The 22,059-nt window shown below is 50.7% G+C and overlaps 3 protein-coding genes across 9 annotated transcripts in view; all 3 read left to right on the forward strand.

Moving 5' to 3' along the window:
- The window catches only part of LOC109258541 (signal transducer and activator of transcription 5B), a 65,036-nt gene extending 57,586 nt beyond the window's left edge, over positions 1-7,450 (forward strand). For both annotated transcript variants that reach the window (XM_053893459.1, XM_053893460.1), the window contains 3 exons: positions 3,781-3,832; positions 4,164-4,271; positions 4,803-7,450. In XM_053893459.1, the coding sequence (XP_053749434.1) occupies positions 3,781-3,832; positions 4,164-4,271; positions 4,803-4,929 (287 nt within the window). In that variant the 3' untranslated portion in view covers positions 4,930-7,450. The remainder of the gene's footprint in view (positions 1-3,780; positions 3,833-4,163; positions 4,272-4,802) is intronic.
- Positions 7,451-13,220: 5,770 nt separating this feature from the next.
- Positions 13,221-19,434, forward strand: GHDC (GH3 domain containing). 5 transcript variants are annotated; one of them, XM_019435505.2, is made up of 10 exons: positions 13,221-13,327; positions 13,520-13,604; positions 13,759-14,067; positions 14,365-14,486; positions 14,635-15,136; positions 15,533-15,725; positions 15,826-15,897; positions 15,971-16,104; positions 16,474-16,559; positions 16,828-17,588. In XM_019435505.2, exons 3-10 carry the CDS (start codon positions 13,803-13,805, stop codon positions 17,044-17,046), a joined length of 1,593 nt encoding a protein of 530 aa, XP_019291050.1. In that variant the 5' UTR covers positions 13,221-13,327; positions 13,520-13,604; positions 13,759-13,802; the 3' UTR covers positions 17,047-17,588. The 5 variants fall into 5 exon arrangements, with proteins under 5 accessions (XP_019291050.1, XP_019291049.1, XP_019291048.1 ...); XM_019435504.2 differs by having other exon boundaries at positions 13,790-14,067; XM_019435503.2 differs by lacking the exons at positions 13,221-13,327; positions 16,828-17,588 and adding an exon at positions 19,271-19,434 and having other exon boundaries at positions 13,334-13,604.
- On the forward strand, positions 19,341-20,774 carry HCRT (hypocretin neuropeptide precursor). 2 transcript variants are annotated; one of them, XM_053892824.1, is made up of 2 exons: positions 19,341-19,449; positions 20,303-20,774. In XM_053892824.1, the coding sequence occupies exons 1-2, from the start codon at positions 19,429-19,431 to the stop codon at positions 20,672-20,674; spliced, it is 393 nt and encodes a 130-aa protein (XP_053748799.1). In that variant the 5' UTR covers positions 19,341-19,428; the 3' UTR covers positions 20,675-20,774. The 2 variants fall into 2 exon arrangements, 1 of the variants encoding a protein (XP_053748799.1); XR_008418743.1 differs by lacking the exon at positions 19,341-19,449 and adding an exon at positions 19,658-19,966 and having other exon boundaries at positions 20,303-20,407.
- The last annotated feature ends 1,285 nt before the right edge of the window (positions 20,775-22,059 follow it).

The raw sequence follows: 22,059 nt of genomic DNA on the forward strand, positions 1-22,059 counted from the left end.
GCCACCAAGGCACCCCTCAAATTGCTTTTAAAACAAGTTTAGATCAAATAAAATTAGAAAGGCGAAATTTGTTCTTCAAAACAGAGATGGTTTTATTGTTTTCTGAGTGTAAAAGTATTCTGTATTAATTGTAAAATTTCCAGAAAAGTATGGAGAAGAAAATAGATATAGCATCTCTCATTCAGAGATTGACCACCAAAAAAAAAGTGTAGCAAATATTCTCCCTGTCTGTGCAGATATGTATTCTTCAGTCAGTCACCAGATGCTTGTTGGGGACTTCCTGTGTGGAGGTTACAACCTAGTAGTGGAAGGACAACAAACAAACAAATACATGTATTTAGTGACGGATGCTATGAAGACAAGAAAGCACAGTCAAGGGGTAGAGACGGGTTAGGGAGGAGGATGGGGGTAGCATTTCAGTAGAGTGGTCAGGCAAGGTCTCTCTGAGAAGGTGCTGTCAGCGCAGAGCTGAATGAAATCAGGAAGCTAGCCATACAACGATCTAGACCAAAACCTTCTAGGTTGAGAGAAGAAGTGCAAAAACCCTGAGGTGGGAGTAAGACTGGTGTATTTGAAAAACCCCACGAGGGGGGCCCAGTAGGCCAGAGCTGAATGAGCAGGAAAGTGTGGGAGGTTAGGGCAGAGCAATAGGGGTGCCAGATCATGTCAGGCTTGGAGTTCAGTAAACGGTTTGGGTCGTATTATCCATCATCTTTTGTGATCTGATTTTTTTTCCACGTAAAAATGTACCATAGGCAGGGGCACCTGGGTGGCTCAGTCTGTTAATCGTCCAACTTTGGCTCAGGTCATGATCTTGCAGTTCATGAGTTCAGGCCCCGCATTGGGCTCAGAACCCAGAGCCCAGAGCCTGCTTCAGATTCTATGTCTCCGTCTCTCTCTCTCTCTGCCCCTCCCCTGCTTGTACGCTTTCTCTCTCTCAAAAATAAATAAAACATTTAAATAAATTAAAAATTATATATACCATAGGCAGAGTTGCAGGTCTGTAAGTATAATCTTACAACATCACTATAATGATTGCATGGAATTCCATGTACAGTGAGTGATTCGATGTCACTGATTTGGGAGACTGACAATTTTTTTTCTTTTTCTATAATTTATTTTTTATAATTTACATCCAAGTTAGCACATGGTACAACAATGATTTCAGGAGTAGAATCCTTAAGCCCCTTACCCATTTAGCCCATCCCCCCTCCCAAAACCCCTCCAGCAACGCTCTGTTTGTTCTCTATATTTAACAGTCTCTTATGTTTTGTCCCCCTCCCTATTTTTATATTATTTTTGCTTCCCTTTCCTTATATTTATCTGTTTTGTATCTTAAAGCCCTCCTATGAGTGAAGTCATAGGATATTTGAGACTGACAATTTAAGTTATTCACAGTTTTCTGTTGTGAATTAATATTGAGATAAGCTGGGGACGCCTGGCTGGCTCTGTTGGTGGAGCGTGTGACTCTTGATCTTGAGCTCATGAGTTCAAGCTCCGTGTTCAGTGTAGAGCTGACTTAAAAACTAATAATAATAAAAATAAAGAAATAAAAAATATTGAGATAACCTGGTACATTAATCTTATTCAACTACTACCCTGGGATAAACTCCTAAAGTAGAATTTGTATCAAAGGATATACATACTTTTTAAGCATTTTGACAGATCTTCGCAGAATCACCCTCCAGAATGGGGAATCCGTTCTCACTCCCACCGATGTCTGTTGGACCACCTGCTCCTCCATATCCCCTGCCAGTCATAGATTCTGTTCACTGGCTTCATTCTTGCCAGTCTGACTGGCATAAAAATGGTGTCTTGGTTCTTATTTTCATTTCTTTGATTCTAAGTAAGATCAAATGTCTTTTTGCATAATGATAATAGCAAAATTGTAACTAGAGTAATAACAGCTGACATTTGTTGAGTACTTCCTGTGCACTGGGCCCTTCCTGGGCAGCTTTCATATAGTATCTCATCTAATCCTCAGAACAGGTCTGGGAGGCACGTCTGTTACTCTCCTCACTTTACATAGGAGCACTTGAGGCACAGAGAAGTAACATAATTTGCCAAAGTCCACACAGCTAGAAAGTGACCAAACCAGGGTTTGAGCTCAAAGAGTCTAGCTGCAGAGTCTATTTCTTCACTTCCATGTTACTGGCTGTTTCTGTTTTTTCTGTGAAGTGTGTTTCTATTCCTTGTCCATTTTTCTTTCGGGGTTCCATCTTTTCCTAATAAGGTGTAAGAACTTTTATATAGTAAATAAGCCTTTTAGTATATATAGCAAATATTTTTCTCAGTATGTCATTGTTCTTTTAACATTTAAGTTTTATTTTGCTGAAGTACAAAACTTGTATTTTCTATACAGCCTAATCATTCATCAACCTATTTCCTGTATAGAGCCTTTTATATCATGCCTTCCCATCCTGCAAAGATGATTCTATTTCTAGGTGGGAATATCAGCCAAAATTTTTCACATTTATGCGGTATTTTAGATTAAATCTACCATGGTTTCTTTTTCTGTTAGCACAGCTAGTTTAGGTTTTTAAATCCTATTTTCTACAGCATTTCTTTGGGTTTTATCTTTTTTGCCAATCCATAAAATTCTTTAGAAACTGTAAAGCACAAAAAGCATGCAGTATTATAAAAAGGCAGCTCCTGACATTTGAAGGCTTAGAAGAAGCAGGTTAGGGTAACAAGCAACTTGTGCCCCGTGTGCCATTTCATCATCTTGGACTGTTTCGCTGACAAACTTTTTATCCTCTTGACCTTAGTGTCATCTTCATTGTCTGACATCATTAGGATTATATGTATTCCCATACTCACATACCCAAGAAATGAGACTTCATTCACCGACTTCAGACTATCACATTCCTACTACTCACTTAACTGGGTTTCTACAGTCAGCCTCTTAAAAAGGTAACTATGGCTGACCAGACCACTCTCCGATCTGTCCCCTAGCCTCCCACATCCCAGTGGAGGTTCTGGGGAGAGTGAAAGAGAGACACACGGACGTTCTTGTTAACCAGCCACGGGGCATGGACAGCACTCACCTGGATGAGTGACCATCAGATTACCCGCAAATGTAGAAAGCCCACAGACACAAAAGAGCACACAGACACCTGCGTGACACTCCCTTTCCTAAAAGAGGAGATTCTCAGAGTCAGAGTAACTCCAGGGGCCACCAAGTCAAATTCATTCCTTTCTTTGATTTCTCTGTGCAGCCCCTGACAAGTGTTTGTACTCCTTCCATCTGAAGATCTCCAGGGGTCGGGAAATCAGTTTTTCCCAAGACAACCCATTTCTTTTGTGGGCAGTTCTAAAGTTCTAATTACGACGGTGGTCTTCTCTCTGTGATTGACAGTGTGTTCCCTTTTGTGTTCTCTTCTGATCTCCTCCCAGTATTGTTGCCTGGGACACAAAGCAAATCCTGCCGCTCTGCCACATCTGTGACTTTAAACTTTTAAGATATTTTTTTCTTTTTACACTTAGTGTGCAATTAATGTTTGGTTTAGATTTGTCCTGGAGCATACATTTTCTGTGGCTTGAAGAATTTATCAACACATCCAAGCCAACTCGGAAGATATCTTAACTTGCAGTTTTAATATTAAGGCTTCTCCTACACCAGGTCCCCCTAACAGATTCAAATATTAAGTGTTTGTATCAGATCCTAAGATAGAATTAGGTGCTTGTGTCCTGTCATGAGAAAAGCTGTGATTCTTAAGGGAGATTGCATTTTCATTTCTTTGAGAACTTTGGTTCTCATCACCATCCCCCCCTCGGCAGCTAAAGCGGTGGACGGATACGTGAAGCCACAGATCAAACAAGTGGTCCCTGAGTAAGTGTCCAGGGTCCAGCCCTGGTCTTCTGCTGCCTCCTTTCCCTTCCCCCCGCCCCCCCTCCGCCCCTCACCGCTGCCCCTCCCGCTTATAGGCCCTGTAGGGCCCAGCACTCCCTGGCCCCCTGAAACCTGGCTCAGCCCTGGAGAGGGAACTGAGCTTAGTCTCAATGGGACCAGGACCCAGGACCCCACTCCCGCAGCCGGACCCCCAGACCCAGGGGGCGCTTTGTGCTTCCACACCCCAAAGAGATGTAAACATGCCCCCTGAGCCCTCCCCAAGTCAGCCGCTGCCCTGAGGTCACTGAGGCTTCTCCTGTTCCTCCTGCAGGTTTGTGAATGCGTCTGCAGACTCTGCCGGGGCCAGCGCCACCTACATGGACCAGGCCCCCTCCCCAGCCGTGTGCCCCCAGGCTCATTATAACTTGTACCCACAGAAGTAGGTTGTGTTCTCTGGGGCTCCGCAGGGAGGAGCTGGGGCTGGGGCTGTGTTCTCTGGGGCTCAGGCTGGGCCCCGGGGGGCTGGTGGACAAAGGGACCCAGAGCTCCTGTAGGTCTGAGACCACCCAGGCCAGGCACCAGCATATGCCCAGGTGGGAGACAGAGATTTGAACAGAAGGTATTGGTAGTTTAGAATGGGGTTGGGCAAATGTCAACTACTCTTCTCTCTCAAAATGTAGATTTTTCTTGCTTTGTATAAGGAGCACATGGGCTTTACATGTGTGGACAGCCAGGGTTAGGGACAGCTGGGGTGGGTGTTCTAGCCTGAGCCTCTCCGTCCAAATAGCAAAGGACTCCACTCCCCACTGTTCAGATCAGGAGCATCTTTCCCCTGAAGCCTAGGCCAAGGGCACAGGCCATCTTGGGCTGTTCACCCAGTGGGGTGTGGGGCTTGGGGTGGTCTCTGTGGCTCATCATTGGCCTTGGGCAACCTTCCCCTTCCCTTTATCTCTTATCTTTTTCTCCCAAGCCCTGACCCCGTCCTTGACAATGATGGGGACTTTGATCTGGATGACACAATGGATGTGGCGCGGCGTGTGGAAGAGCTCTTGGGCCGACCTATGGACAGTCAGTGGATCCCTCACGCGCAGTCATGACGCCCCCATCTCCATCTTTAGCTTCTTCGTCCTCGCCAGAGGAGTTACTCTTGTGGATGTTTTAATTCCATGAATCGCTTCTCTTTGGAAACAATACTCATAATGTGAAGTGTTAATACTAGTTGTGACTTTAGTGTTTCTGTGCATGGTGGCACCAGTGAAGGGAACGTGTGTGAGTGTGTGAGTGTGAGGGTGTGTGGGTGTGTGTGTGGGTGAATTTTCACATTGGGCTGTTTCTCCCCCTTGCTGTCCAGAGTTTAGTTGCAGCACTGGGGCCGTAAACAGTGGCTGTGGTTGTTTTAACCTTGTGTAAAAGGCAGTAGTTCCATGAACCCTGGAACTTGGCCATGTGTCCAGAGGGTGGCTGAACTTTGACATGTGGCTGTTCAAGTCAGAGAAGGACAAAGGGAGGAGAAAGCACCTCTCCTGTGAGATTTGTCACTGTGTCTGCCAAGCAATTGATATATAACCGTGATTGTCTCTGCTTTCCTCTGAAATGTACAAATTGCCTTTTGAAAAAGAAAGCCGTCCTCCCTCCTTCCCTCTCCCGGACTCCCGTTTTCCTGGGTAGGGATGGGAAAAAGCGGGGACATACAGTGATTGTTGGGGCAAGGGAAGTCACGGGTTGTCTGATGGGTAGTTGCTTTTTAAGTAACACTGAACCCATCTACATGTTCTCTCCTTCCCCCTCCTTCCATCCACTGTGTGAATTACCCCTCAGTTCTGTGTGTGTGCACGTGCGCAGACACGTTTGATGAACCAGAGAAAAGAAAAGAGGGTCACATAACCGCAGCTTACAGTGCTGATGTCCTTTGTGTCGCAGCCAGAGTGGAAGGCCAGCCGTGACCCACAGGCGCTGAGAAAGCTGCCTTGCCACCCGGGGCAGCTGCCCTCTGGTCTGCCCGTCCTTCTGCGCGGCTACCCCACGGCTTACTGATGGTGGCCACTCGCACAGGCTGACTGGTGTTTTGTTTCTAAATCAGGACTTCTTGTTTTGCTCTTCCCACCCTAATCTGATATCACAGCCCTTTCTTCCTGTGGCAGGTCCTGTGCCATTCACACCCAGGTCACCTCGATTCCCTTCACTGTCCACACGGGCCATCTCAGGGAGGGGCCGGTGGGGGTGCAGTTCGAACCCGGGGCCAGCATGCTCAGCGACGTTGTTGCCCACTTGGTACGGGCCACTGGGTGTCAGCGTTGGTAATCTGGGGCAACACAGTCAGTGGGTTTCCTAGGAAGTTTGGTAAGCTGCAGAAAGCAAACAAAACAGCTTCAGTACAACGTCCACGATTTCTTCCGTAGCTTTACCCCAGAAGGAAGGAACCGTCTATCGCAGTCAGGTGGGAAGAGGGGGAAGCAGGTATAGCTTTCGGGGTAGGCCTAAAGGTCACTCACCCCCGGCCCCCTTCTCCAAAAGAAGGAATGACCACACCAGGAGAGAATGGCCCTAAAAACCTTATTTTTATACATGTGAGTAAATAAACATATTTTTTTTACAAAAATGACTTCTGAATTTATCAGTGTTTTGATGTTAAAGGAAAATATTCCTCTGTAGTAAATTATTTATTGGAAGATGACTTTTTAAAAGCTGCTGTTTGCCCTGGCTTGGTTTCATACACTGATTTATTTTTCTATGCCAGGCAGTAGAATCTCTCTGCCTCTGAGGAGCAGGCCGACCCTTCCATGATACCAGCAGTGACATAGGATGTCGCTAAGCCCTTTACATACCCCTCAAGATTTGATTAAAATTCCACCCATGAGGATGAGTGTTGGGGAAGCGGGAGGAGGAGGCCTGACCGCTCTCGGACCCAGTCATAAAGAGCCCTTCCCTGCCTGCCCCTTGGACTTCACCAGCACCGGCCCCTGAGTGCCCTGAGTGCCCTGAGTGCCGTGGCAGGCCGGCCTGGAGTTCAGCGGCCCCGATGGGGCGGGACTGACACACTTTCACGTTGGCAGGGACCCAGCCCCAGGGTGTGCTGTGGGCAGAGCTTGCCCTTGACAGTTAGCACTGGAGATTGGGGGGACGGGAGCCGAAGAGCGTGGCTGCCCCGAGCAGAGGGGTCCCATGCTGGTACGGTCGCTGACCTGTCCTCCGTTTTCCTGAGGCTGCGCTGATAGACGGGAGAGATGTTTGACTGAAAGGTATGCTCGCTATCTGCGTTGTGTTTTCTCTTTTCTCCCTGTTCCTGCAAACCACAAAAGAGGCAGTGGCAAGTCTTGACCTCCTCTGCCTCTCACTCGCCCCCAGACACGCACACACATAAGTCATCAAATGTTTCAATGTGTGGTATGTGCCGGGTTTTTGTAGGGGGGGTGGGGAGACTAAAAGTGAATAGAACTTAAAGTGGAAGTAAACTTTTTATAATTTTTCTTTTTAAAACTTTGTGAAATTATTTCAGATACATATTTTAGTGTTGAGGCAGATTAGTATGTAGCCACCAAAAAAGTATTGTGTACAATCTGGGGCAGTCACAAAATTGTGTATTTTATGTTACAATAAAGGCTTCCTCTGAAGGGACAATATTGAGTTCTGTTTTTTTTTTCCATCGAGGTGGTGAGGGAGGGTGGCTTTGATAGGGAAATATTTGCGATCATCAGTGTGACTGTGAAAAACAGAACTGGTGGCCTCAGAGAGTGTGTCCTAGCTTTGATGGCAGAGGGGGCATTTCTTACCTTCCTGTTCATATGATGTTTTAAAAATTAGAGTGATCGTCTGTACCTCCTAGCCTTCTGATTCCACACTGTTCCCATTACAAAGCTTACCCTTAAATTTCAAGCACATTTCGAGTTGCCTGCTCTGAGCTGGGCATTGTGAGTGGGAGGAGAAATTGTTCTGCCCTCAAGAGGATCGTGGCCCAGGAAAGATGACAAACATAACCAAACATGATAGGAGATTGGCTCGCGCTGCAATAAAGCTGTCCTGAGGCCGTAAGGGAATACAAGAGAACATGGAAGAAGGGCACCAGTTAGCTTGAGCTGACCCCTAAAGAACACATGGGAGTTAGGAGAGGCGCTCAGGTGGAGAGAGCAGCGCAGGCAGAGGCTGGAGATGCAGGAGGGCCAGATACGGCCGGATAGAGGGTGACGTCTGCTTCTCAGCTCAGGCCTGCATCACAATCTCCTGGAAAACTGGCTAAAGTGCAGATCGCTGGGCGACTCTCCAGAGTGTCCCAGCCAGTAGGCCTGGGGTTGAGCCTCAGAATTTGCATTTTTTTTTTTTAATTTATTTATTTTGAGAGAGAGTGAGCAAGAAAGGAGCAGAGAGAGGGGGAGAGAGAGGATCCAAAGCGGGCTCTGTACTGACAGCAGAGAGCCCTTTGGGGGCTCAAACTCAGGAACCATGAGATCATGGCCTGAGCTGAAATCAGACATTGAACCTCCTGAGCCACCCACATGCCCCAGAATTTGCATTTCTAACAAGTTGTCAGGTGATACGGGGGCAAGGACCACACTTCGAGAACTGTGGCCAGTGATGAAGCCTAGTGTGCCAGGTAAGAGTTTAAACTTCACCTGAGCATGATGGCAAGTGAAACCTTACCAGACTTCAAGCAAAGGAATGGCCAGAGTCTCATTTTAGGAAATACTATAGCGACACTGTGTATGATGGATTGAAGGGAGGCAAAAGAGGAAGGCAGGGATCCGGGGAGGCTGTTTCAACAGTGTGGGTCAGAGGAGAGGAGGTTCTAGATGAGGATACCACAGCAGTGGCCCTGAGGCCTACTATGCAGACATTGTGACCAATGCTGGAGAGCAGGATTGGAGTCTAGAGTAATTCCAGGTCTCTGGCTTGGGAAGTAATTGATAGAGATGCTCCTCAGTGAGATGGGGAGGGGAAGATGTGGGAGAGGAGCAGGTTGGGAGGAAGATTGAGTACAAATCCGGATACGTTGGAATGTCCAAGGAGACGTGGGTGTGCAGCTTAAGAATGATCAGGGCTAAGAGATACGGAGGAGGGGAGGGGGGCGGGACAGAGAGGCAGGCTCTGAAACAGAAAACTTCGAATCTCTCCTCAAAAGAACGGACTTCATTTGCAAGGGAAGTTCAAGCTTAAGGGTGCTCTCTGAAACCTTGGAGGTTGTGAAAGGCAAGTGGCAGGAGAATGATAGCTTTATTGGAGGTAGAGGTTGAGCTGGGCTAGCGAGTGTGCTAGAGAAAGATGGGGAAAGAGACAGCCGGGAGGAGCTCTCTCGGGGTCAGAACAAATCTCAAACACTGGCCGTGAAACTGTCCCTTCAAAGAAACCTGAATTTGATTGGATCAGTTTGTGGAGCCATTTCTTCCCCCAAAGCATTGTTGAAAAATATATAGCAATTAGCCAACAATTCGTGTAGCTTAACAGCTGGGTGTGGTCAGGGAAAGAGGTGAAAATCACTGTCATGCTAGGGTTACTGGGCATACTCAAGTCTGCACCCCCTGAATGAGCAATAGCAGAGGCTTTGCACTGTAGGGAGGTGGGGGGTGGGAAGTACATGGACTCACTAAAATGATCAGCCACTCACTACCCAAATAACAATAACAAGACAAGCCCTGGAAAATTCACAAATATATGGAAGTTAAACAATATACTCCTAACCAACTGAAAAAGAATAAAGTTGAAGTAGTCACATGTCACAGTAAGTCAAAACTTAGTACAAAGCAACAATAATCAACCTAGTGTGATACTGGCATAAGGATAGATGTATGGATCCATAGAATAGAATTCAGAGTCCAGAAGGAAACCCATGTGTCCATGGCCAACTGATTTTTCACAGGAGTGCCAAAACCATGCAATGGGGAAAGAATAGTCTTTTCAACAAGTGGTGCTGGGACAACTGGATAGCCACATGCAAAAGATAAAGTTGGGGGGGGGGGGTTGGAGAGGGACGCCTGGGTGGCTCAGTCAGTTGAGTGTCCGACTTTGGGTCAGGTTGTGATCTCACAGTTGGGAAGTTCGAGCCCTGCATCGGGCTGCTGCTGTCAGCCTGTCAGCCTGTCAGCGTGGAGCCCGCTTTGTATCCTTCTGTCCTCCTCTCTCTCTGCCCCTCTTCTGAGCATGCACGTGGGCGTACTCTTTCTCTCAAAAAAATAAAAACATTAAAAAAAAAAGAATAAAATTGGAGCCTTATGTTACATCACATACAAAAATTAAAATGGATCAAAGACCTAAATGTAAGAGATAAAACTATAAAAATCTTAGAAGAAACCATAGAAAACTTCATGACATTGGATTTGGCAATGACTTCTTGGGCATGACACCACAGGCAACACAAGATAAATTGGACCTCATCGGGGTGTCTGGGTGGCTCAGTCGGTTAAGCGTCCGACTTTGGCTCAGGTCATGATCTCATAGTTGGTTGGTTGGGTCCTTCATTGGGCTCCACCCTGGTGCAAAGTCTGCTTGGGATTCTCGCTCTCTCCTCCCTGTCTGCCCCAACCCCCATTCGTGCTCTCTCTCTCACTCAAAATAAATAAATAAATAAATAAATAAATAAATAAATAAATAAACTTAAAAAAAAAAAAGTAGACCTCATCAAAACAAAAACCTTTGTGCATCAAAGGACACTGTTAGAGTGAATAGACAACCCACAGATTGGGAGAAAATATGTGCAAATTATATGTCTGATAAGGGATTAATATCCAGAATATATAAAGAATTCCTACAAGTCAACAACAATTAAAAAAAATATTAATGTTTACTTATTTTTGAGAGAAAGAGCACAAGCCGGGGAGGGGCAGAGAGAGGGAGACAGAGAATCCAGAGCAGGCTCCAGGCTCTGAGCTGTCAGCACAGAGCCCGATGCAGGGCTAGAACTCATGAACTGCAAGATCATGACTCGAGCCAAAGTCAGACGCTTAACCGACTGAGCCACCCAGGTGCCCCATTTTTAAATGGAAAGGATGTGAGTAGACATTTCTCTAAAGATATGCAGGTGGACAATAAGTACACAAGAAATGCTCAGTCGTTAGAAATGCAAATCATGGGGTACCTGGGGGCTTAGTCAGTTAAGCATCTGACTCTTGATTTCGGCTCAGGTCATGATCTCACCGTTTGTGAGTTGGAGCCCCGAGTTGAGCTCTATGCTGACAGCCCGGAGTCTGGAGCTTGCTTCAGATTCTATGTCTCCATCTCTCTCTGCCCCTCCCCGCTTGCTCTCTGTATCTCTCCCAAAATAAATAAAAAGAAACTTAAAAATTTTTTCTAAAAAAAAAAAATGCAAATCACATCTACAATGAAATACTTCTTACCCATTAGATTGGCTGTTATCAAAACAAAACAAAAAAAACAACTTGTAGGGGATGCGGAAAAATTGGAACCCATGTGCGTTGCAGGTAGGCATGTAAAATAGCAGCTGCTGTGAAAGTACCATGGAGATTCCTCAAAAAGTTAAACACGTGATCCAGCACTTCTGGGTATATACTCAAAAGAATTGAAAGCGGGGCTCAAACAGATATTTGTGCACCCATGTTCGTAGCAGCGTATTCACAAAAGCCAAAAGGTGAAAACAACACAACTGTCCATCGGTGGGTGAATGGGTAAACTAAATGTGGTCTAGACATACAAGGGAATATCATTCAGCTTTAAAAAGGAAGGAAATTCTGACACATGCCACAACATGGGTGAATCTTGAAGACATTATGCTGAATAAGACAGACATAAAAGGACAGACATTGTATGGATGCCCCTATGTTAGCTACCTGCAGTAGTCGAATTCATGAAGACAGAAAATAGAATCATGGTCATCAGAGGCTGGGGAGAGGACGAATGGGGAGTTAGTGTTTCATGAGTCACACTTCAGTGTAGGAAGAAGAAAAAGTTCTGGAAATGGATGGTGGTGATGGTTGCACGATGGTGTGAGTGTACTTAATGCCACTGAAGTGGATACCTGATCGGGTTAAAATGGTAAATCTTAGGCATATTTTACCACAAGAAAAAACAAATCAAAGACCTAAATGTAAGAGCTAATTTTATGAAAGTATTAGAAGAAAACATAGGAGTAAATCTTCATGACCTTGGACTTGACGATGGGTCCCTAGATATGACACCAAAAGCACAAGCAACAAAAGAAAAAGTAGACAATTAGACTTCATCAAAATTTAAAATTTGTGTGCTTCAAAGGACACTATCAAGAAAATGAAGAGACAACCCACAGAATGGAAGAATCCATTTGCAAATCATCTATCTGACAGGGGACTTGACTGCAAAATATATAAAGAACTCTTACAGCTTAATAATAAAAAGACAAATAGCCCAGTAAAAAAATGGGTAAAGGATCTGAAAAGACATTTCTCCATAGAAGTGTATAAATGGCCAATAGATACATGAAAAGATGCTTGGTCATTGGTCATCGGGGACCATGCAAATTAAAACAGACTCAAGTCACTTCACACCCCACTACGATAGCTGTGATCAAAAAGTTGGGTAATAACAAGTGTTTGCAAGGATGTAGAGAATTTGAAACCCTCATATACTGCTGGTGGGGATGTAAAATGGTGCAGCCACTATGGAAACCAGTTTAACAGTTCCTTACACAGTTAAACAGAGCTACTATGCAACCCAGCTATTCTGTTCATTGGAATGCAGTAAATCCCTTGCATTCATCACATTTTTATGCAAGAAAATAAAAACATATATCCACAGAAAAACTTGTACACAAATATCCATAATAGTGTTACACATAGTAGCCAAAGAACGGAAATGACCCCAAATGCCCATCAACTGATGAACGAATAAGTAAATGTAGGGTGGCATATCCATACCATGAAATACATTTGGCAATAAAAAGAAATGAACTACTGCTACACGGTACGACGTGGAAGAACCTTGAAAACATGCTAAGTGAAAGGAGCCAACACAAAAGACCACGTGTTCTGATTCCATTTATATGAAATGTCCAGAACAGACAAATCTATATGGAGAGCAACTAGATTTGTGGTTGCTTATGCCAGGGGTGGGGATTTATTTCTCTACCACCTTTGTGAGGGAAAGCTGGTAGATCTTTGTGGACATGGTTTCTGGATTGGGAGAAAAAAAAATGTTTTTTTAACAGTTCTCCAGCTTGAACCTGCTCTCCAGGGGTGCGCCCTTCTCCCAACTCAAGCTGCTTCCTGAACTCTTTCCCACACTCAGCTTTCTCTTCCTTCACCTGCAGGAGTTTGAAGACAGCAGGAGTTTGAAGTCTCCCGCGGTAGCTTCCTCCCACCTGCCAGCTTGGGCTTGGGCCCTTAGGCAAGCTGCCCCTTTAAGAGCACCCCCCCCCACCCCAGCTCCTCCCTCAGGCCTGTGACCGGATTTCCCCATCAGGGCCCCTCCCTTTAAAGCCACGGCTCCATCTTTCTGACTGGCTGTGTACAGAGACCCAAGTACCCACCGCCGAGGGGGCCCTGGGTGCTGAGAGTCTGCGCAAGTGGGCTATGACAGGTGCACGTGGGACATGGAACCACTTCCCCGGGGCTTAGGAGGGGCCCGGAGCGGGGACAGGGTGGATCCTGGGATGCAGCAGAGCCACCCAGGAGTGGGCAGGACATGTCACTGAGCAGCCGCTGTGTGCCAGGCACTGTGTCAAACCCTGTCTATATCTTCTGCGAAGCTGTTATTATTCCCATTTTACAGACAGGGGAACGGAGCCCAGAGCAGCTGGCTGACTTACCCAGGGCCCTACGGCTAACCAAGTGTCAGAGCCAGGGTCCGACCTCAGGTCAGTGTGACTCCAAGGCCTTGATGTTGTCTCCTCTGCATCACCTGCCTGACAGGTCCTGGCTTCTTCCCAGACTTCCTTTTTCCTGGGTTTCTTGTGCGGTAGAGTGGGCTTAAGGCGAGGGAGAAATGGGTTATCCTCTCCTCCCCCCCAGGACCAGAACTTGGGTCCCTTCCTCCTCCCAGGAGCTGCTTGGAGATGCTGCTGCTGCTGTTCCTTCTCTTGCTGCTGCTGCTGCCACTGCTGGCCGTGCTCTGGCAGCGGCAGCCCCAAGATGCCAGGCTGTCCTGGCTTGCTGGTCTCCAGCATCGTGTGGCAGCAGGGACCCTGTGCTGGGCAGCCGCCTGGCAGCAGCGGAGACTAGAACAGAGTACACTGCACGCGGGCCAGAGCCAGCAGCAGGCCCTGAAGTGGTGTCTGCAGGGAGCCCAGGGGCCCCGCGGTCCCCTCAGGGGGAACACAGGTGTGTTTCCAAGGGGCTGGGGAGGTGGCCCCAAACAGATAGAAACCCCACAGGATAGTCAGATTTCAGAACCCAAGGATTCCCTCTCACCTTCTACCGCCAGCACAGAGGGGCCCAACGCAAAGACCCTACCCAGGCTCAGGATTGTTCAAGATGAATTTTCCATTCCTGGGCCCCAGTAGCCCCGCTCAGCCTAAGCCTATGCTGGGTTCCTTATTAAGGGTCTCACCCATCTTGCCTGAAACTCTTGGGAAACTGTGGCTTCAGGACGAGTTTATGATGTCTTTGGGGCTACAGATATAAGCACCTTCCGGAACCATCTCCCACTGACCAAGGCCAGCCAGGCCCAGGAGGAAGAACATGAGGGGCAGCTCTCACCTCCCACCTCAACCCAGTACTACGGGGAGGCCTCTCTGCAGGTAAACTGAGAAGGCTGGAGCCTAGCCCCATTAGAGACCCCTACTTGCAGCCAAACCCTCCCAGTAGGGTGGGCAAAGAACCCCCAAACTGGGGGCTCAGGGACTGGCTCAGGCCCAGGGCCAACACCCTCTTCTTGTCTCCCTCCAGGCCACCTTGCTGGGTCTGGCAGCCCTAAACAAGTCCTATCCAGAAGTGCTGGCTCCGGGAGGCACCGCCTGTGTGACCCCTACGTCCCCCTGGCCCTGCCCTCTCCCCTGGCCTTGGCGTGCCTTGGGCCAGGTTAGCGCCCCTGGAGCCAAGCGCCCTGGGGCCCTGCTGCTGAAGGCACTGAGGTCCCCAGGGCTGCGGGCACTGGAAGGTGGGACGGCAGCCGAACTCCTGGACGTCTTTGTGGGCCTGGAGGCAGATGGCGAAGAGCTAGCTGAGACAATAGCTGCCGGGAACCCAGGGGTGCCTCTCCCCAGACGGGCAGCTGAGTTGCGGGAGGCCCTAGAGCAGGGGCCCCGAGGACTGGCCCGTCGGCTCTGGCCGAAGCTACAGGTGGTGGTGACTCTGGACGCAGGAGGCCAGGCCGAGGCTGTGGCTGCCCTGGAGGCATTGTGGTGCCAAGGGCTAGCCTTCTTCTCCCCGGCTTACTCTGCCTCTGGAGGTCAGCAGGACTCAAGGCTAGTGAGCTGGGGCAGGGGGCAGAGGTCACACGGCTAGCTGCCAAACACTGAGCCCTACCTAATCATTTAATCCCCCCAACACCAACAGCTCCGTTATACACATGCAGAAACTGAGGCTCATAGAGGTTAAGAGACTTGCACAAATTCACACGGCGCCAGCATTTGGCGCCAGGTCTGCCACCCCCCGAACCACCGCCTCTTCCCAACTAGGGCCTCAGAGGTGGCACACTGAGCCTGGGGGAGCCAGGAAGGAGGGGTGGGAGGGCAGCAGTGGGAACAGCTGCTCAGAGAACTGGGGCCTGGGGGCCCGGGGGAGGGGCTACTGCCTAGCAGAAAGCAAGGGCACCGGCCACTGAAGGGCTGCTTGCTCCCCACAGGGGTGGTGGGCCTGAACCTGTGGCCAGAGCAGCCCCGCGGGCTCTACCTTCTGCCCCCTGGAGCTCCTTTTATTGAGCTGCTCCCAGTCAACAAAGGAGCCCAGGAAGAGGCTGCCTCTACCGTCCTGCTGGCCGAGGCCCAGAAGGGCAAGGAGTATGAGCTGGTGCTGACCGACCACATCAGCCTTACCAGGTGATCGCCTGCCCACCCCTCTGGGACCCTATCGAAGGCCGGGGATATGAGCGAATGGGCCCCTGGGGCTGACCTCGCCCCCCACTCCTCCACCTGTCAGGTGCTGCCTGGGTGATGTGGTACAGGTGGTTGGTGCCTACAATCGGTGTCCAGTCGTCAGGTTCGTCTGCAGGTACGTGACCCCCTGGGGAGCTGAGGGGCCGTCCTTGTGCCCTAGGCTCCTCTGTCTCCTTCCTCCTCCCCAGGCTGGGCCAGGCCCTGAGTGTGAGAGGAGAAGACATTCGAGAGGATGTGTTCTCTGAGGGCCTGGGCCGGGCTGTCGGGCAGTGGCCAGGGGCGAAACTGTTAGACCACAGCTGTGTGGAGAGCAGCATTCTGGGTAAGCTTCTCCATCAGCTCCTGCCCCCCATTCTTGAGTTGGCTGCCCCCCATGCCATTCCATGCGGATGGAAGAACTTTAGAAAAGAGGTCAGAAGACTTGGCCTCTTTGGTTGCTCCTAACACAAGTCCTAGCTCACTCAGGTCTAACTCCCATCCCTCCTGCTGCAGTCTCTCCCCCTTTCCCTTCCCGGCCTGCTTCATATTTACGATTTGGTTTTGGGTTCCTCTCCATTTACCCTCCTCTCTACCAAGGGATCCCTCTTCTCCCATGAATGTCAGAGTAAGGTGGAACAGGTAGGAGCACCGGCATTGGCGTTGGGAGCTGCCCTGTTGACAAAAGTGTGTGAACATGGGGGTTTGTCTGCAGATTCCTCTGAGGGCTCGGCTCCCCACTATGAGGTGTTTGTGGCGCTGAGGGGCCTGAGAAACCTGTCAGAGGAAAATCGAGACAAGGTAAACAAGACAGGGATAGGACAGGACGGGACTGCGTGTCTCCTTTACCCTGCATGACTCCAGGTGCCCTGGGCGCAGTGGAGTGATGGGGAGGAGGGGGGCGGGGAGGAGAGCTTCCCTGAGGCTCTGGGAAGGGAGAGATGAATTCCCACAGACACATATGGACACACGAAACACCTACCACACATACCCTGGGCACCATCAGGCATCCCTCATCCACATGCCACACAGCTACACACCAGCCTCACTCAGGCCGTTCTGTTTCCAGCTTGACCACTGCCTTCAGGAAGTCTCTCCCCGCTACAAGTCCTTGCGGTTCTGGGGCAGCGTGGGCCCTGCCAGAGTCCACCTGGTGGGGCAAGGGGCCTTCAGAGAACTCCGGGTGGCCCTTGCAGCCTGCCCTTCGTCCCCCTATCCTCCTGAGATGCCCCGGGTCCTGAGGCACAGGCACCTGGCCCAGTGTCTGCAGAAAAGGGTGGTGTCCTGAGCTGAGAGGCCTGCCCACTGCCCCATCCCCCTCATAGGCCACTTGGTACATTCCTCTGTGGCCTCTCTGGATGGGAAGTCTTGGCCAGGGTCTTCAACTCTGTGTCACGGGACAGTTGCTCATCAGAACCCCAGGCCTGAGGGAGGTCTAAGCTGTTCAGCCCGTTCTGAGGAGCCCACGTCAACTGGCCCCTGCAGTGCCCTCCCTGAAGTCCCGTGGCGCCCTCTGTGGGACACTGCTAGAGTTCCCACATACTGCCGATGTCTCCTGTGTCTCCAGGCCCAGTCACTGGGCAGGCTGGACGTGTTAACCGTTAATGTTCCCCAGGAGCGACCCTCAGTCAATGAGAGACAGAAGTCAGAGAAAGAGACCTCAGCGTCACTGTCCCTGAGTACAATTCTCAAGTGTCTTCTGCACTGGTTGCCCGTAGTGGTAACCCTCTGATTAACACAATTCTTACTGGTTTTCCTTCCACCCTGCCCATCCCCATGTTTTCATGTGCTTTGTAGGATTACCTCCCAAATAAACCACTTGCACCCAGATTCTGGACTCAGGGTCTGCTTATGGCGAAACTGTAGTAGTCTCATTCATCCTGCTCTTGCTGCAGGCTGGCTTCCCCCACCTTCAGCTCTGGACACCAAGGCTTTCCCCCCACGCTCCACTCCAGGTTGGGGTAGGTCCTGGGGACCCCTACCATGGCCTAGGTCAACCCAGAAGACCCAGAGCCCACTCCTCCTCCCTCTCTCCACTCCAAGCTTACTGTAAATGGGGAAGGACTGCTCCTCAACTTAGCTGGCTTAGCACAGGTGCCTGTCTGGCCCAATACCCACAAATCACCTCCATGGGCAGGGGCTATACTACAAGTCAGGAAGTATCACAACAGGAAGCAATCTCAGAGACCATTTGGGTCAACTGCCCATCTTAGCAGTGGGGAAACTGAGGCTTCCTGAGACTGTGAGGCTTGCCCAAGGCCCCACAAGCTCCTCTTAAGTAACACAGTCCCTGTTCCTGATCAGTTGCCAAGTCACCAGTTCTACCTCTGAATTACTGCTGGATCCCATGCCACATCCAGGCCACCCAACCCCCCATCAACCCCACAACTTCTTCCTGCTAAAACTCTCCTGTGTCTCCACAGTGGCCACAGGATTCAGACCAATCAGCTTAGCCTGCAAGACCCTTTGACCCACCCTGGCCCTCACTTACCTGTCCAGCCACCTCTCCCCTGAGAAGGAAGCCACAGCTATGATGACCACACCCTACTATCCTGCATGAGCTAAGCACTGTCACCTCCAGGTCTCTGCTCAAGCTGTGCCTTCTGTGGAATGCCTCCTCCCCAATCTTAGCTGATGGAAATCTACTTGGCATGCAAGGCCTTTTTGGGGTCCTTTCTCCCACGAAGCTATCATTATGCTAGGTTGCCTCCCCACCTGGACTTTGGAGCTCCTAGAAAATTGGGCCATGTCTGATGCACACTGTCCCTCCAGTGCTGTGCAGGGCCTGGCTGAGAGCAGGTGCATAACAGACATGCCCTGAATAAAAGAGACTCTGGCTTGGAGATGGCGCGGTCCTCCCCGCCCCGGGTCGTTCACTCTCTCCTATGGTGGTATTGGGACTCCATCCCCTACTCCAGGCCACCTGAACAGGAGGGAAACTGGGCAGGTCCAAGAACAACACCAGGTTTGGCTGTTTCCTCCCCCTACCCAGGTTGAGTTTCCAAGCTTTTCCCCCTTGGAGGTTCGTAGAAGGGGCAGAGGGAAGGAGAGAACTGGGGGAAGGGAGAGGTGTAAGAAGACTTTTCCATTAAGGAAGAGGGCCATGGAGCCTGACAGACCCCAGGGACAGCAACAAGGAGCTAGGCCTGCAGCCTAGCTGCCCTCCCCCCACCCCATACACCATGTGGAGAGTGGGTCTCACAGCTGCCTTCTCTCCTGCCCTAATTAGCAGTTGCCCCCCCCCCCACCCGCCCCAAACACATACATTGTCCCAGGCCAGCGCCCCAGCCAGGGCCTCTTTTGTGCTCCCAGATTCCTGGGTGCAAGGTGGCCTCATTAATGCCCGGAGACCGCCCCATCTCCAGGGAGCAGGCAGACAGACAAGGGGGGGACCCTGGGCACAGTGATCGAACTCCCGCTTCTGAGAGCCTTGGCGGCCATTCTTTGGGCCCAACCTGGAGACGGCTGCCCTGTGGGAGGCTAATCTTAGACTTGCCTTTGTCTGGCCCCAGAGCAGACGCAAGTACCCGTCTGTCCTGCACCACCTCAGAGCACTATAAACCCCAGGCCCTTGATCAGTGGTCACAGTCAACGGCTTCAAAGTTCCTGGCTATTTGGACCACTGCAGACAACACCTTTCTTGGCTACCCCACTCTGAGCTCCAGACGCCATGAACCCTCCCTCTACAAAGGTAAAGATACCTGGGGATGGAGGGGTAACTCATCATCCCAGGGGGGCAATGAGACTGCTTGCTCAGGGGGCTGGAAAGAAGTCTGAGATGTCTCTACTCTTGGTCTTTTCCCGGGGGGGGGGGGGGGGGGGGGGGCTCTGAGGCAGGGGACTGGGTGGGGCCTTGGAGGAGGGTCGGCCTCTGCTAGCATGGGACTGTGCCCAGCTCCTGAGAGCTCATGTATCAGGTGCTGTTTGCAGTCTCTCATGTCCTCCTCCTGGCAGCCTGCACTATAGGAATTACTTAACCCATTTACAAGTGAGGAAGTTGTGCCCCTAAGAGGGTAGGAAACTGGTGCAGAAGCCACAGAATACAGTTTCCCCTGTGAGGGAGCAGGCAGACAAGACAACCTGGATCCTGCCGGTCCTTGACTGCACCCCAGTCCTTGGTTTGCCCATGTTGGGACTATACTGGGTCTGTTTCCCTGAGTGAACAAACTTCCGGTGCAGACTCACACACCCTGTTTTCAGGTGGAGTGGTAAGCGCTCTAATGGGGGTAACGAGAGACTTAAGGGTACCCAGAAAAGAGGGAATCACTCTGCCCAGGAGTCTCAAAGGGCTTCCTGGAGGAGATGGTGTGCTGGGGCTTGAGAGATGAGTAGGTAAAAGAGCCAGAGAGGAGCCCTCCAATACCGTCTTGCAGACAGAGGCCGGGAAACTAGGGGACGCAGAGTGTTAGGACCGCAGGAGGGAGGGGGCGCAGAACCAACTGGGCGGGGCCTGGGCCTGGGGGCTGAAGGTGGGCGCGGCGGGAAACCCTCCGCCCCCCCCCCGCCCTCCCCCCACCCCAGCGCCTGGCCTCGCGTCTCCCTAGGTCCCCTGGGCCGCCGTGACGCTGCTCCTGCTGCTTTTGCTACCGCCCGCGCTCCTGTCGCCGGGAGCGGCAGCGCAGCCCCTGCCCGACTGTTGCCGCCAGAAGACGTGCTCCTGCCGCCTCTACGAGCTGCTGCACGGCGCGGGCAACCACGCGGCCGGCATCCTCACGCTGGGCAAGCGGCGGCCGGGACCCCCTGGCCTCCAGGGCCGGCTGCAGCGCCTCCTGCAGGCCAGCGGCAACCACGCAGCCGGCATCCTGACCATGGGCCGCCGCGCAGGCGCAGAGCCAGCGCCGCGCCCCTGCCCCGGGCGTAGATGTCCCGCCCTGGCCGCTCCCTCTGCTGCGCCTGGGGGACGGTCTGGAGTCTGAGCCGTTGCTCTGGCCGGGTTCTGGCCCTGCCCTCTCCTCGCTGCCCGCCGGATGTCAGCCCTCAGAAAAAGGGCAATAAAGACGAGTCTCTGTTAGTGAAGCTGGTCTCTGTTCCTTTGCTGTCGCATCCCGTCCTGCAGGGGGCGTGAGAGTCTGTAAAGAGCCCGAGGGCCTGGCAGCCCGGCCCTGGAGCACCTCAGCTCTGGCTGGTAGAACACAAAACACAGAGCAAGGAACTGTGCTAGGCCCAGTGGTACGGAGAGAAACGCACGTGTGCACGCTTGGAGGGGGAAAGGGGGGGGGGGCAGACTCATCTCTCAATGCTCTCTCCTCGTCATTCTGTATCTCGACCTTTACAGGCAGACAGGGATGGGAGGTAGCTAGGAATGTTGCACAGAGGAGCGGAGTCTGGCTGGAAAGGGAGAGGAGCCAAGCTTGCCCAAAAGACCGAGAATTTGAGATTCAACATGAATTTTCCCGAGTGGCTGCAGCACAGGGTTGACGGTGTGGGGCGCGGGGAGACGCTGGAGGGGAGGCTCTTCGGTTCCTGCAGCCTGGACTGTGAAGGCTTTATACTTCATTCTGTAGGTACCTGGGAGTCAGGAGTTCTTAATCAGAAATGGGGCAAGATTTTCCTGCAACTTTAGCCGAATGCACCCCCCCCCACCCCCAATTCATATGTTGAAGTCCTAACCCCCAGCACTTCATAATATGACCTTATATAGAAATAGTAGATATAATTAAGATGAGGTCATACTGGAGTAGAGTGGACCTCTAATCCAATGTGACCAGTGTCCTCATAAAAAGGGGGAATGTGGACTTACAGAAACACACACAGGGGGAACCCATGTGAACATGAAGACAGAGGTGGAGTGATGTATCTACAAGCCAAGGAACACCAAAGATTGTCAGCAACCCACCAGAAGCTAGAAGAGAGGCATGGAACAGATTCTCCCTCACAGCCTTCAGAAGGAACCAGCCCTGCCTTCTCTTGATCTTGGACTTCTAGCCTCCAGAACTGAGACATAAATTTCTGTTGTTTAAGCCAGTTTGTGGTACTTTGTTATAGTAGCCCTAGGAAACTAATATAACATCCAGAAGTAGAGACACAGAAGGATGTGGGACTTTTAAGCAATCTAACATTCCAGATAATGCCCAGGTCAGACTTGGGGATGAGGAGCACTGGTGAGGGCCTGAGATGACCACCAGCCTATCTTCCCATTCTCACTGGCTTTAGCTGCTTTGTTCTGGAAAGCAGCCACCCTAAGCCACCACCCTCAGCTGCCCCCCACACCCCCGCCTGGTGATTTTCTGCTTTGGTAGTGAAAAAGTCCGATGTCTGGTCTCACCTGGGTCCTTCTTGCTGCTGCACTGGTTCCCTCTTG

The sequence above is a fragment of the Panthera pardus genome, unplaced genomic scaffold (genome assembly GCF_024362965.1).
Source record: "Panthera pardus isolate Hobbes unplaced genomic scaffold, ASM2436296v1 HiC_scaffold_3, whole genome shotgun sequence".
Classification (NCBI taxonomy): Eukaryota; Metazoa; Chordata; class Mammalia; order Carnivora; family Felidae; genus Panthera; species Panthera pardus.

Excerpts from the sequence above, each read along its gene's own strand:
- GHDC (XM_019435502.2), top strand. The coding sequence starts at position 13,433 with ATGTCACTGAGCAGCCGCTGTGTGCCAGGCACTGTGTCAAACCCTGTC. Across the intron at positions 14,068-14,364 it reads TCCCCTCAGGGGGAACACAG|ATATAAGCACCTTCCGGAAC; the intron begins GTGTGTTTCCAA and ends TTGGGGCTACAG. Across the intron at positions 15,898-15,970 it reads GTCGTCAGGTTCGTCTGCAG|GCTGGGCCAGGCCCTGAGTG; the intron begins GTACGTGACCCC and ends CCTCCTCCCCAG.
- HCRT (XM_053892824.1), top strand. The coding sequence starts at position 19,429 with ATGAACCCTCCCTCTACAAAG. Across the intron at positions 19,450-20,302 it reads TGAACCCTCCCTCTACAAAG|GTCCCCTGGGCCGCCGTGAC; the intron begins GTAAAGATACCT and ends GCGTCTCCCTAG.